Source organism: Nicotiana sylvestris, chromosome 1 (genome assembly GCF_000393655.2).
Source record: "Nicotiana sylvestris chromosome 1, ASM39365v2, whole genome shotgun sequence".
Classification (NCBI taxonomy): Eukaryota; Viridiplantae; Streptophyta; class Magnoliopsida; order Solanales; family Solanaceae; genus Nicotiana; species Nicotiana sylvestris.
Genome location: NC_091057.1, coordinates 96,493,605 through 96,509,194, shown reverse-complemented (window position 1 = coordinate 96,509,194; position 15,590 = coordinate 96,493,605). Strand labels below are relative to the sequence as shown.

The following is a 15,590-nucleotide window of genomic DNA, read 5'->3' as shown; positions in this document are numbered from 1 at the left end:
AAATCTCTTGGTAGTTCAGATATATCTTGATGATATAATCTTTGGAGCAACTACTGAGAAGTTAAGTAAAGATTTTTCTAAACTAATGGGGAGTGAATTTGAAATGAGTATGATGGGTGAACTTAATTTCTTTTTAGGCTTACAAATTAAATAAAACTCAAATGGAACAATGATCCATCAGCAGAAGTACGTGAAAGAGTTGCTTAAAAGGTTTAAAATGGAGGATTCCAAAGAAACTGACACTCCTATAGCAACAGCCACAAAATTGGATATAGATAAACCTAGTTCATATGTTGATCAGAAGTTGTATAGGGGAATGATTGGTTCATTGTTATATCTCACTGCCAGCAGACCTGACATTGTTTTCAGTATAGGCCTTTGTGCTCGATTTCAGGCAAATCCAAAGGAGTCTCACTTGACTGCTGTCAAGAGAATCTTGAGATACCAAAAAGGCACCACTGACATTTGTCTATGGTATCCAAAAGATAGTAATTTAAACTTAGTGGGATATGCTGATGTTGATTATGCAAGTTTTCTTGTGGATATAAAGAACACCCTCAGGTATGGCACACTTTCTTGGCCCATGTGTTGCATCTTGGGCTACCAAAAAGCAAATTTTTGTGGCCTTATCTACTGTTAAAGCTGAGTATGTCATTGTTGCTTCATGTTGTGCTCAATTGTTGTGGATTAAACAACAATTAATGGATTTCGGAATTGATGTAGGTTGTATGCCTATAATCTGCAATAACATTAGTGCAATTAGCATGACAAAGAACCAGGTTATTCACAAAAGAACCAAGCACATAGATTTTAGGCATCATTTCTTGAGGGACAACTATGAGAAGGATTTGATCACTGTGGAATTTTGTGCTACTGACAAGCAAATAGCTGACATCTTCACAAAATCTCTAAGTAGAGATCACTTTGAAAGGAACAGACTAGAATTAGGGATGATTAAGATTACCTAAAAGGAACCAATTCTAACTCAAATATTGGTTAGAAAATTGTGAATTTTTGTACATAATAAGATTAGATTTTGCTCAGTCTCATACTTTCATCAGTATACTCTTGTGCTATATGATAAAATGACTCATTAAGCTCTAATGATATCATCTCTATTTTATTAGAAAAATTCAGACTTACACAAGAGATTTCTCAATGAAGAACCTGATTAATCAAGATTGCTTGGTACGTATGCTACATACTTTGAAATAACAATATTTGGATCATGATTAAGAGGAGAGTCCCATTTAATCCCAAACCCCTTTGAACTTATCCATTATGAAATGAACTAGTTTCATTCAAAAGGAGTCAAAAACTGCATTAAGTGCCTAGATTCTGGGGACACTCTTCAACATCTTTTCAAACTAAATTTCAATTTGATTAGACTTCTGAAAATGCTGTCGTTATCCAATTAAACACCCTCTTCTTAAATTGATTAGGCCTTAGTGTTTCTTCACTTCAAATTTTCAAGCCGTAAAAATTCTCTCCATCTTCTCTCATCTTCCAAACACACTCAAACTCATCTTCTCTCATCTTCCAAACACACTCAAACTCATCTTTTCTCATACCTAAGCATATATATGGCTAACCTCTCTGAGAATCTCTCATCACCACCCACGAAAACCTCACCCACACCATCAACTACACCTTCAACCACTTGCATCTCTAAGAAAAGAGGGGTAAAAATGATGGCTCGCAAGGTTGTCACTGGTGGAAAATAAATGAAAAATTGAAAGTGAGTCGGGAAGAAGAACCCCAGAAATCTGATGAAACATTCAATGTAAGCACGTAACTTTTTACCCGCGCAACTTTTAAAAATAGTATTTTTAAAATATTTACTTATTTTTATTTTGATAGGATTTAGCCTTTTTTCTCTTTTAATCTAATAGTAGAAAATAAAATTTGAAAATAAAAAATAGTTTTATTTTTCTATTTAATTCACGTATTAGGTATTTTTAGAAAGATATATTACTTTTAACCCATTTTTATTTTAATATAATCTTTAAAAATACCAAAAAATAGTTTCAACTTTAATTTTTAATTTTACTTTAAATATAATAGTTTATTAAAATCAATTAAGAGTTATTTTATATTTTCTTATAAGTATTTTATATTACTTTAGAAGTAAATTAAATTTTCAACCTTTTCTTAGCCTAATTTTTGTAAAATTTTAGAGCCTAATTCAAACTCAGGCTCAAAATTTAACAAACCATTCCCTTAGACCCAAGACCCGCTTGAGATTCGCCCCAATCCCCTCTTTAATCTCAACCTTCCATTCCACTCTAATCCAACAACCTATATTTTATCGTACCGTAATATATAAACCTAATTATACCACCTTTTACTAACCCTAGAGACACCCCTAAGAATGACAGCTAGTTCTCTGATTTGGAAAAGAGACTCAACAATCTTGGATTCCCTCAAAGAAGAGACCAGCCGCACTTCCAAGAAAAAGATATCTCCATCGTTATTTTTTTTCACGACCCGCCTCCGTGAACTGTCGTGACGGTACCTAGTCTCTACGACTAGGTAAGCCTAATAATTTGCAGAAAAAGGAAACGAAAGATAAAACTAGCCAAAAACTGCGGATAAAACATAAATAAACGTTTAAGATGCCGCTCGGCACATACAATACAAACTCTCAAACTAAAACAACTCCCAAAACCCGAAATCTCATGAAATCACAAGCTGTTGAATAACTACAAGTGTTCTAACTCCATAATGTCTAAAACAAGTAAATACAGGAGAGCTAAAACTAAAGGGGAGAATAGAGAGGGACTCGTCGGTCTGCGGATGCGGCAGTTATACCTCGAAGTCTCTGAAGATCCCCTCGCCTCATTGATGGTATGGTTGAGCCAAAGAACCTGTATCAGCACCTGAAAAACATGTGCAGGAAGGGCATGAGTACACCACAACGGTACTCAGTAAGTGCCAAGCCTAACCTCGGTCCGGTAGTGATGAGGAAAGTCAGGGCCCTATTGATTACAGATGAAAAACAAGGTAAAACAGTATAGAATACGACAATATAATTAAAGTTTAACAGTCTATAACGAATAAAAACACAAGAGAATCTAACTCACTACATAGAAATAGCAACAGGGGATCTCTCGGGATACCGTCCCATAGTCCCTAACGTAAATGTCTAGAGGATCTCCCAGGATATCGTCCCATAGTCCAAATCATAAATGTGCAAGGAAAACTCCCGGAATACCAAATCCGTAGTCCTAAAGTAAATATCCAGTATGGGGAATCTACCGGGTGTTGTCCCATAGTCCCTATCATAAATGTACATGGGGGATCTACCGGAATACCGATCCGTAGTCCCAAAGTAAACAAGCAGGGGGATATCCCGGGATATCGTCCCGTAGTCCCAAAGTAAATACATAACCATCTCAGAAAAATATATACAGTTCTATTCAAGAATTAGATAGGAGTTTCTACTATAACATGCTGCACAGAGTACAAATAGGCAATTAAGGCAGGTAAGGCAATTAAGTCACGTAAGCATGCTTTTCCTAATCTAAACAAGAGGCTTTAAGTACAAGTATTTGCTAAATTACAAGAAAACATAAGTATTAGCTTAATGAAAACGAGTTTTCAACAATTAGCACGTGTACGCACTCGTCACCTCACGTACACGACACTCATATAATAAAATACCAAATCCTAAGGGGAGTTCCCCCACACAAGATTAGGTAAGCCACTTACCTCAAACCAACTCAATCAACTAGATATCATGTTATTGCACAAGTACCCCGACTCCAAATGACCCAAATTTGTTCAAATGAATTGCATAATGTAAATATAACTTCAAGGAACCAATTCCACTAATTAATTCGAAGCTAACACGTGAAATTAAGAAAAATCACCTAAAACATCCCTCGGGTCCAAAATAAAATTCGCAAAACTAGAATCCTCACACTCTCACAAGTTCATACATACCAAATACACAAAAATCGGAACAAAAACAACCCCTCAAATCCCCAATTTCAAGTCTCTAATTTCAAACCCTAAACCCCCAAATTTAACCTTTATTTTCCATAAATTTCTTGCCAAATCAGTAGAAAAAAAATACCATAATAACGAGTTTGAGTTCCAAAAATCTTACCTCCTTGAAGCTCCCTTGAATCCTCTCTCGAAAACCTCTCAAAAAGCTCAAATTCTCGGATAAAATGGTGAAAGAATAGGCCAAAATCGCGACAGAAACCTTATATAGGTTCTGGCCTAGGGTTTCCGCACCTGTGGCCAATGCCTCGCACCTATGGACCCGCACCTAGGTCCCAGGTGCGCATCTGCAAAATTCCACTTAAAGCACAGGGCTGCACCTGCGCTTCCTCTACCGCACCTGCGGTCTCGCAGGTGCGCTCACCTTCTCGCACCTGCGGATTCTGGTCTCCAAGCGCCTGGCCGCATCTGTGGCTCCTCTATGGCTTCTACAATCACACACCTACAACCCCCAAACTGCAGGTGCAGTTATGATAGACTTCAGCAGCTGAAGCTGCTTCAAAATCTCCCAAATCCTTCCGTCAACCTTCCATAATCATCCCGAGGCCCCCAAGACCTCAACCCAAAATAGAACAAGTCATATACCACTATTCAAACTTGTACCAAACCTCGGAAAACTCAAAACAATGCCAAAATACCAAATCACCCTCGGATTCAAGCCTAAGGATTCCAAAACTTCCAATTTCTATTTTCGATCAAAAAGCCTATCAAACCTCATCCGAATTACCTGAAATTTTTCACACATCTCCCAAATGACACAACGGACCTACTCCAACTTCCAGAATTCCATTCCGACCCCGATATCAAAATCTCACTATCGAACCGGAAACTTCAAAATTTGACTTTCGGCATTTCAAGCCTAATTAAGCCCAAAATCACCCAACGGAGCTAACAGAATCAATAGAATTCCATTCTGAGGCCGTCTGCACACTGCTCTGACTACGGTCCAAATTCTAAACCTTAAGCTCTCATTTAGGGACTAATTGTCCTAAAACACTACGGAACCCAAAATGAATCCTCCCGGCAACTCACAATAGTAGAAACAAACATGGGGAAAGTAGTTAATAGGGGATCGGGGCGTTAATTCTTAAAACGACCAGTTGGGTCGTTACATCCTGCCCCTCTTAAAACATTCATTCGTCCTCAAACGAGCATAGAGACATACCTGAAGTAGTGAAAAGATTAAGGTAACGGCTGTGCATATCCTGCTCGGTCTCCCAAATCGCCTCCTCAACTGGCTGACCCCGCCACTGAACCTTCATTGATGCAATGTTCTTTAACCTCAGCTTCCGAACCTGCCTGTCCAATATTGCCATAGGCTCCTGAACATAGGATAGATCTTTGTCCAATTGGATTGAACTGAAATCCAACATATGTGACGGATCGCCGTGATACTTCCGGAGCATCAAAACATCCGAACCTGCCTGTCCAATATTGCCACAGGCTCCTGAACATAGGATAGATCTTTGTCCAATTGGACTGAACTGAAATCCAACATATGTGACGGATCGTCGTGATACTTTCGGAGCATCAAAACATAAAATACCGGATGAACCCCTGCCAAGCTGGGAGGTAAGGCAAGCTCATAAGCAACCTCCCCAACACGTTGCAATATCTCAAAAGGACCAATAAACCTCGGACTCAACTTCCCTTTCTTCCCAAATCTCATAACACCCTTCATAGGCGAAGCCCGAAGCAGGACCTACTCTCCAACCATATAGGAAACATCATGAACCTTTCGGTCCGCGTAACTCTTCTATTTTGACTAGGCTGTACAGAGTTTATTCTGAACCACCTTAACCTTCTCTAAAGCATCCTGAACCAAGTCTATGCCCAATAATCTAGCCTCGCCCAGATCAAACCAACCCACCAGGGATCTACATCACCTACCATACAAGGCCTCATACGGTGCCATTTGAATACTGGACTGATAGCTATTGTTATAGGCAAACTGAACAAAAGGCAAGAACTGATCCCAAGAACCTCCAAACTCCATCACACACACGGAGTATATCCTCAAGAATCTATATAGTACGCTCGGACTATCCGTCCGTTTGGGGGTGAAATGTTGTGCTCAACTCCACCCGAGTACCTAACTCATGATGTACGACCCTTCAGAACCGTAATGTGAACTGAGTACCTCTGTCTGAAATGATGGAAATTTGAATACCATGTAGACGAACAATCTCCCAGATATAAATCTCCGTCAACCGCTCCGAAGAATAAGTAGTACACATAGGAATGAAGTGCGCGGACTTGGTCAGCCGATCCACAATCACCCAAATGGCATCGAACTTCCTCAAAGTCTGTGGAAGTCCAACTACGAAGTCCATGGTGATCCTCTCCCACCTCCACTCTGGAATCTCTATCTGCTGAAGCAACCCACTCAGTCTCTAGTGCTCATACTTCACCTGCTGACAATTGAGGCACCGAGCTACAAACCCAACTATCACTTTCTTTATCTGCCTCCACCAATAGTGTTGTCTCAAATCTTGGTACATCTTCGCAACACATGGGTGGATGGAATACCACAAACTATGGGCCTCCTCTAGAATCAACTCCTGAATCCTATCAACATTGGGTACACATACCCGACCCTGCATCCTCAATACCCCATTGTCACCAATAGTCATATCTCTGGCATCACCGTGCAGACCTTGTCCTTAAGGATGAGCAAATAAGTGTCATCTTACTGACGCTCCCTGATATGATCAAATAAGGAAGACCGAGAGACCACGCAAGCTAGAACCTGACTGGGCTCCAAAAGATCCAATCTGATAAACTGGATGGCTAAGGCCCGAACATCCATCGCCATGGGCCTCTCCACTGCTGGTAGATAAGTCAAACTCCCCAAACTCTCTGCCCAACAACTTAAAGCATCAGCCACCATATTGGCCTTTCCCGGGTAATACAAGATAGTGATATCATAGTCCTTCAATAGCTTTAACCATCTCCTCTGGCACAAATTAAGATCCTTCTTCTTGAACAGATGCTACAAACTCCAGTGATCAGTATAGATCTTACAAGGAACACCGTACAAATAATGACGCCAGATCTTCAAGGCGTGAAAAATAGCAGCTAACTCGAGATCATGGACAAGATAATTCTTCTCATGTACCTTTAACTGTTTAGACGCGTAGGCAATCACCCTACCGTCCTGCATCAATACCACTAAAAATCCAATCCTCGAGGTATCACAATAGACAGTATAAGACCCCGAACCTGAAGGCAATATCAAAACTGGGACTGTAGTCAAAGCTGTCTTGAGCTTCTGGAAGCTCGCCTCACACTCTTCCATCCACTGGAAAAGAGCACCTTTCTAGGTCAGCATGTTCATAGGTGTTGTAATTGATGAAAACCTCTCAACAAATCGACGGTAATAACCCGCCAAGCCAAGAAAACTGCGGATCTCTATAGCTGAGGATGGTCTGGGCCAGCTCTGCACTTCTTCCACTTTCTTCAAATCCACTTGTATACCCTCACTCGATACCACGTGGCCTAAGAATGCCACAAAATCCAACCAAAACTCACATTTCGAGAACTTTGCATATAACTTCTTTTCCCTCAAAGTCTGAAGCACTGTCCTCAGGTGCTGCTCATGATCTTCCCAACTCTGTGAGTATACCAGAATATCATCAATAAAGATAATGACGAACGAGTCAAGATATGGCCGGAACACACTGTGCATCAAATGCATTAAAGTTGTTAGGGCATTGGTCAGCCCAAACGACATAACAAGGAACTCGTAATGACCATACCGAGTTCTAAAAGTAGTCTTCGGGATATCTGGCTCCCGAATCTTCAACTGATGGTAACCTGAACGCAAGTCAATCTTAGAAAACACTCATGCACCTTGTAGCTGGTCAAACAAATCATTAATACGAGGCAAATGATACTGATTCTTCACTGTAACTTTGTTCAACTGGTGATAATCAATGCACATACGCATAGAACCATCCTTTTTCTTCACAAACAAGATAGGAGCACCCCGAGGTGATACACTGGGCCAAATAAAACCCTTGTCAAGCAATTCCTATAACTGATCCTTCAACTCAGGAGGGGCCATACGATACGAAGGAATAGAAATGGGCTTAGTGCCCGGCAACAGATCAATGCCAAAATCAATATCTCCGTCGGGTGGCACACCCGGATGATCAGCTGGAAACACATCAAGGAAGTCTTGTACTACTGGGACTTAATCAATTGTAGGGGTATTAACACTAATATCTCTCACATAGGCCAGATACGTGTCACACCCCTTCTCAACCATTTGCTGAGCTTTAAGGAAAGAAATAACTCTACTGGGAGTGTGATATAAAGTACCCCTCCACTCTACTTGCGGTACACCTGGCATAGCCAACATCACGGTTTTAGCGTGACAATCAAGAATAGTATAATGGGGCAACAATTATTCCATGCCCAAGATAATATTGAAATCTACCATGTTGAGCAATAATAAATCGGCTCTAGTCTCAAAACTACGAAGAGCAACCAAACACGATCGATAAATGCGGTCCACAACAAGAGAATCCCCTACAGGAGTAGAAACATAAACAGAGGAACTCAAAGAATCTGGAGGTACGCCCAAATACGGGGGAAAATAAGAGGACACATAAGAATAAGTGGAGCTTGCATCGAATAGAACTGATGTATCTCTATGACAAACCAGGACAATACCAGTGATGATAGAATCGGACGCGACAGCCTCAGAATGGATAGGAAGAGCATAATATCTAGCATGGCCTCCCCCTCTAGGGTGACCTCTACCTCCCCGACCTCCACCTCTAGCTGGCTGAGCAAGTGGGGTAGCAACTGGTGTTGTGATCATAGCCTGGGAACTATGCAGGGCATGCTGTGTCTGAGAAGTCTGTGGAGGTGCGCCCCTCATAAGTCTGGGGCAATCCCGCACCATATGTTGTGTGTCACCATACTCAAAACAAGCTCTGGGAGGACATGGTGGTTGTGACTAGCTCAGGCCAGGTCTGCTAGACTGACCACTAAAATCACCACGTGCAGGAGGCACACTAGATACTAGAGGTGCATAATAAGGCTCTTGAGGTCTAGGCGGAGCTGAAATACCACTGGCTGCTGGAAGAGCTGAATGAACGGGGCGACTCATATAACCCCTACTATGACGAACTGCAGCTGGAGCACGGGCACCAGAAAAATGGCCCGACTCTCTAGACCTCTTGGCCGCCCTCTCCTCTCTATCCCGAGCATGCATACCCTTCACTCTCCTAGCAATGCTCACCACCTGCTGATAAGAAATATCCATCTCCAACTCACGAGTCATACTAGACCTGATGCTGGGAATGAGTCCCTCAATAAACTGGTGAACACTCTCATGAACTGTAGCAACCAAGTCTGGTGCATGCCTAGCCAAGAGTGTGAGAATTCTAGTTTTGCGAATTTTATCCGATTCCGAGACGTGGGCCCAGGAGACTTTTTGGGCGATTTTTTCTAATTTCTCTTGTTAGCTTCGAACTAATTTGTGGAATTGGTTACTTGAAGTTATATTTACATTATGCAATTCATTTGAATAGATTTGGGCCATTTGGAGTCGGGTACTCATGGCAAGAATGTGATATCGAGTTGATTGAGTTGGTTCGAGGTAAGTGGCTTGCCTAACCTTGTGTGGGAGAATTCCCCTTAGGATTTGGTATTTTGTTGTCTGAGTACCGTGTACATAGGTGACGAGTGCGTACACGTGCTAATTATTTAAATGCTATTTTCATTAAGCTAGTACTTATGTTTTCTTGTAATTTAGCAAATACTTGTACTTGAAGCCTCTTGTTTATATTAGGAAAAGCATTCTTATGTGATTTAATTGCATTACCGGCCTTAATTGCCTACTTGTACTCTGTGCAACATGCTAGAGTAGAAATTTCTGTGTAATTCTTGAATAGAACTGTATATATTTTTCTGAGATGGTTGTGTATTTACTTTGGGACTACGGAACGATATCCGGGGAGATCTCCCTACTTGTTTACTTTGGGACTACGGATTGGTATTCCGATAGATCCCCCTGCACATTTATGATTGGGACTACGAGACAACACCCAGTAGATTCCCCGTACTGGATATTTACTTTGGAACTACAGATTTGGTATTCCGGGAGTTTCCCTTGTACATTTATGATTTGGACTACATGACGATATCCCGGGAGATCCTCTGGACATTTACGTTTGGGACTACGGTACGGTATCTGGGGAGATCCCTGTTGCTATTTCTGTGTATTGAGTTAGATTTTCTTTGTATTTTAATTCGTTATACACTGTTAGCACTTTAATTATATTGTCATATTCTATACTATTTTACCTTGTTTTTCATCTGTAATCAATAGGGCCCTGACTTTCCTCGTCACTACTCGACCGAGGTTAGGCTTGGCACTTACTGAGTACTGCCGTGGTGTACTCATGCCCTTCCTGCACATGTTTTTCATATATACATCCAGGTTCTTCAGCTCAACCATACCATCAGTAAGGCGAGGCGATATTTAGAGACTTTGAGGTATATCTGCCGCGTCCACAGATCGAGGAGTCCCTATCTATTCTCCCCTCTAGTTTTAGCTCTCATGTATTTACTTTTGTTTAGACATTATGGAGTTAGAACACTTGTAGTTATTCAACAACTTGTGATTTCATGAGATTCCGGGTTTAGGGAGCTGTTTTAGTTTGAGAATTTGTATTGTATATGCCAAGCAACATCTTAAACGTTTATTTATGTTTTATCCGTAGTTTTTGGCTAGTTTTATCTTTTATTTCCTTTTTCTACAAATTGTTAGGCTTACCTAGTCGTATAGACTAGGTGCCGTCATGATAGTTCACGGAGGGCATACGCGGGTCGTGACAAGTTGGTATTAGAGCTCTAGGTTCATAGGAGTCATGAATCACAAGACGGTTTATTAGAGTCTCGTGGATCGGTATAGAGATGTTTGTACTTATCTACGAAAGGCTGTGTAACTGTTAGGAAAATTTCACTTCATTTGATTTCCTTGTGGTGCGAGATTTTGATATCACAATTCTAAACTTTTGTTTTCTATTCTCTCATAGATGGTGAGGACACGTGCTACCGGAGATGACCAGGGTCTCGTGCCCCCTGTTAGAGCCGTTAGAGGTCGGGGCTGGGGTAGAGGTTGAGGACATGCCCGTGGTGCAACTGGAACACCCGCATCAGCTACCATAGATGAGCCACCAGTAGCTCCAGCCGGAGTCCAGACACCTGATACGCCTACTGCTACTACTATTCCAGCTCTTCCGGAGACTCTTGCACAGTTCGTGAGCATGTATACCACTCTAGCTTAGGTAGGGCTGATTCCCCTTACTGCAACCATATTACAGGCTAGGGGAGGAGCATAAACTCCTGACGCCCTCACTCCTGAGCAGCGGGTCCAGGTTGATCAGATCCTAGAGGTTATACCGGTATCACCTACATTCCTAGATCAGCCCGAGGACATGGCAGTGGCTTCAGAGGATGAGCAGTGGAGGCTTGAGAGGTTCAAAAAGTATAAGCCTCCTGTATTCAGTGGTTTAGCATTGGATAATGCCCTGGGATTTCTAGAGGAGTGTCACCGTATCCTCGACACTATGTGTATATTAGGATTTAGTGGGGTTTCTTTCACTGCCTTCCAGCTTCGAGGAGCAGCCTACCAGTGGTGGCGTACTTTTGAGTTGGACAGTCCAGTTGAGGCAACATCCCCTACTTGGACTCAATTTTCAGATATGTTCTTGAGAGAGTTTGTCCCTCAAAGCCTCAAGGACGCATGGAGCGCGGTGTTTGAGCATTTGCGCCAGGGCACTATGACTGTTTTGGAGTATGTTGTCCATACATACCAAATACACGAAAATCAGACCACAAACAACCCCTCAAATCCCCAATTCTAAGTCTCCAATTTCAAACCTTAAACCCCCAATTTTAGCCCTTATATTCCATAAATTTCTTGCCAAATTAGTAGAAAAAAATACCATAATAACAAGTTTGAGTTCCAAAAATCTTACCTCCTTGAAGCTCCCTTGAATCCTCTCTCAAAAACCTCCCAAAATGCTCAAATTCTCGGATAAAATGGTGAAAGAATAGGCCAAAATCGCGACAGAAACCTTATATAGGTTCTGGCCCAGGGTTTCTGCACTTGCGGCCAATGGCTCGCACCTACAGACCCGCACCTGCGATCCTTGGTGTACATCTGCGAAATTCCACTTAAAGCACCGGGCCGTACCTGCGCTTCCTCTACCGTACCTGCGGTCTCGTAGGTGTGCTCACCCTCTCGCACCTGCAGATTCTGGTCTCCAAGCACCTAGCCATATCTGCGGCTCCTCTATCGCTTTTGCGATCATGCACCTACAGCCCCTAACTTGCAGGTGCGATTATGACAAACTTCAGCTCAAAATCTCCCAAATCCTTCCGTCAACTTTCCAAAATCATCTCAAGGCCCCCGAGACCACAAACCAAAATATGAACAAGTCATATACCACTATTCAAACTTGTACCAAACCTTGGAACACTCAAAACAACGTCAAAATACCAAATCACCCTCGGATTCAAGCCTAAGGATTCCAAAACTTCCAATTTCTATTTTCGATCTAAAAGTCTATCAAACCTCGTCTGAATTACTTGAAATTCTACACAAACGTCCCAACTGACACAACAGACCTAGTTCAACTTTCGAAATTCCATTCCGACCCCGATATCAAAATCTCACTATCGAACCGAAAACTTCAAAATTCGACTTTCGGCATTTCAAGCCTAATTAAGCTATGGACCTCCAAAATACAGTCCGAATATGCCCCTAAGTCCGAAATCATCCAACGGAGCTCACGGAACCAATGGAATTCCATTCTGAGGCTGTCTTCATACTGATACGACTACGGTCCAAATTTTAAAGTTTAAGCTCTCATTTATGGACTAATTGTCCCAAAACACTCCGGAACCCAAAACGAATCCTCCCGGCAACTCACAATAGCAGAAACAAACATGGGAAAAGCAGTTAATAGAGGATCGGGGCATTAATTCTTAAAACGATCGATCGGGTCGTTACATTTTTTCACAAGAAGGAAGCTAATCTTGAAACAAAAAGGACCAAAAAGTTGCTTAAGCTTCAGCCGTCAAAATCCTCTAACATTGCCCCCCCCTTCAAAGATCATTGATCTTCTTTCTCAAAAAAAATTGAAAAACAACACACGCACACGAGAAGGAGATGGACTAAAAGGAAATCAGAGGCGAGAGAACGAGCAGATGCCGGTCATTTTTGACGTTGCCGGCGAGGTCCCCTCCGTGGTCGTTGGCAAATTTTCCATCATTTGACGAGGTTCATAATCTTGTTTCTGCTCTTCAGCAGTGAGTTTTTTGTGTATTCCTTTTTCTTCCATATTAGGCTTCTCTTATTTGATTGAATTTTGTGGTATTTCTTGAAATTAAATGACATTTGTTTTATAACTACTTCAATTCTAGTATAATGAGACCATAAACAAGTTTTTTTTGTTTTCTACAAGTACAAATTGATCTGTCATATTTATTTAGTGTGCTTTAGTTGTAATCTATAGAAGGCAAATCTATTACTCCAGAAGCTGTATAGAGTTTCATTGAGTTGAAGCAGAGTTTCCCAACTTAAGGCTTAAAGTGGAAATTGAATAGCTAGGCTAATTGTGCTGTTTTATCCTTGGTTGGGGAGGACATCATGTATATAATTCCTTTTCGTTAACTTTTTTTAATCTTTGTTTTGATTATTCTTTACATCCCATCCATGTAAATAACAAGAGATTTAAGTATTACCAACTAGCTAGGGAATTCTTAAATAGTTGAATTCTTCCACAATACTTTACATAACTCAAGGCCTTGCAATAATCTCAAAAATTAGGAAAATAATTCAAATGCGCTAGTTGCTTTAGGCGCGATTAATAAATAAATCATCGTGACTACGAGTACGGTTCTCGTGGCATAGTCATGATACATAAATACCAATTCGAGTGTGCGTTTCACGTGACTCGACCACAACTACAAATAATAATAAAATTAAATATGTTGTAGATTGCGGGCGCATTTCATGTGATGCGATTCACAATTGGTACAAAAAACAAACTAGTGCGCGACATCGCGACTCGTTCAAAGAAATTCCATAAACACTAAAAGTGGTTAATTGATTAATTAGAAGCAGATAGAAAGTAAAAATGCACAATAGTCTTTAAACATATAATAAGTCAGATAATTAGGCCAATTATTAATAGTTCAGAGACCGTGCTAAAACCATGGAACTCGGGAATGCCTAACACCTTCTCCCGAGTTAACAAAATTTCTTACCCGGTCTTCTGATTTTCGCGAACTTTAAAACAAAGTTAAATTTCTTCGATTTGGGATTTAAAATAAAACGATGACTTGAGACACTATATAATTATCCCAAGTGGAGACTCTGATTAAATAAATAATCTCATTTCGATTATTATCACTTAAATTGAAAAAACTCCATATCCCCCTCGGGAAAAAGGAGGTGTGACAGCTCTGGCAACTCTGCTGGGGACAAGAACCCAGAACTTCTAGTTCAAGATTCAGAATTCGAGCTTAGAATAACTGTTATAGTTGGCTTTTGTTTATTATCTAATTTTTTTACGTGTTTGTGCCTAATGTGCTAAATGTCGTTTTTACCGCTTTAATATTACTTGAACTGTATATAAATTGTTACGAAACTCTTCTTCTCTATGAGTCTTCTAAATCTTCTAGGAAGTGCATGGCGTGACTTCTTTTTTGTTAGTGTCATATCCTAATTTAGAACGAGGATCGGATCAGTTACAAAGTCGGATGGCCTTTTGGTTACCGGTACATTGCCCCCCCCCCCAGCTCGAGTTGTCCACTCGGGTAAGCCAAGTCTAGAACAACACACCCCAGGATTCAAACTTAGAATGACATAGTCTCATGCCAGATCCCTAGTAGGAATGTTTGTTTGCATCACGTGCATTTGACTTTGGAGACTCAACACAGGGGTTGGTCCGTCTACGACAGGTGTACCCATATTAAAAGACCATCCTGATGCATCTTACGTACTACTTGCGTATCAATTTGTTTCGGTTTGCATGTTGAATGACTTCTAAAATAGGGAAATGAAAATAAAAAAAGGAAAAAGAAAAGAAAAAAACAATAGTGGGAGGTAGGTATTTGAAATCCAAAACTCTGCCGAAATTTTTAAAAAAAAGAGAAAAAATTAAGTGAATGGTTTCAAAACTAATGTTTCCCTTCTTCCGTCAAAACGGCCGATACGTAGGCAAACTTCATCGGTTCCGGCCTCTAATTTTCAAAAATTCAAAAATATTTTCCTTTACTTCATTCTTTATAAAAGTCTTTCTTTGAGACCCCAATCTTTAAAATATTCAAAAATATTTTTTTTATTTCCTCTAAAAATTCAAAAATATTTTCATTATTTTCAAAAGTTTTTCTTTCGAAAATTAAAAGAAAATTCAAGATTCAAAACATATATTTTCTTTTTTCTTCAGAAGCCTTTCTTTCATAATTTTAACATAAAGTCCAAAAATCCAAAAAAAAAGAGTCGAAATTCTAAAAAAATATTTTCTTTCTTTAGAAGTTTTTCTTTTTAAAAT

The 15,590-nt window shown here is 40.5% G+C and overlaps 1 protein-coding gene across 1 annotated transcript; it reads left to right on the top strand.

The window, feature by feature from the left end:
• The first annotated feature begins 11,462 nt into the window (after positions 1-11,462).
• LOC138872509 (uncharacterized) lies at positions 11,463-11,891 on the top strand. The gene has a single exon (XM_070150669.1). It carries the CDS (start codon positions 11,463-11,465, stop codon positions 11,889-11,891), a length of 429 nt encoding a protein of 142 aa, XP_070006770.1.
• Positions 11,892-15,590: the final 3,699 nt, after the last annotated feature.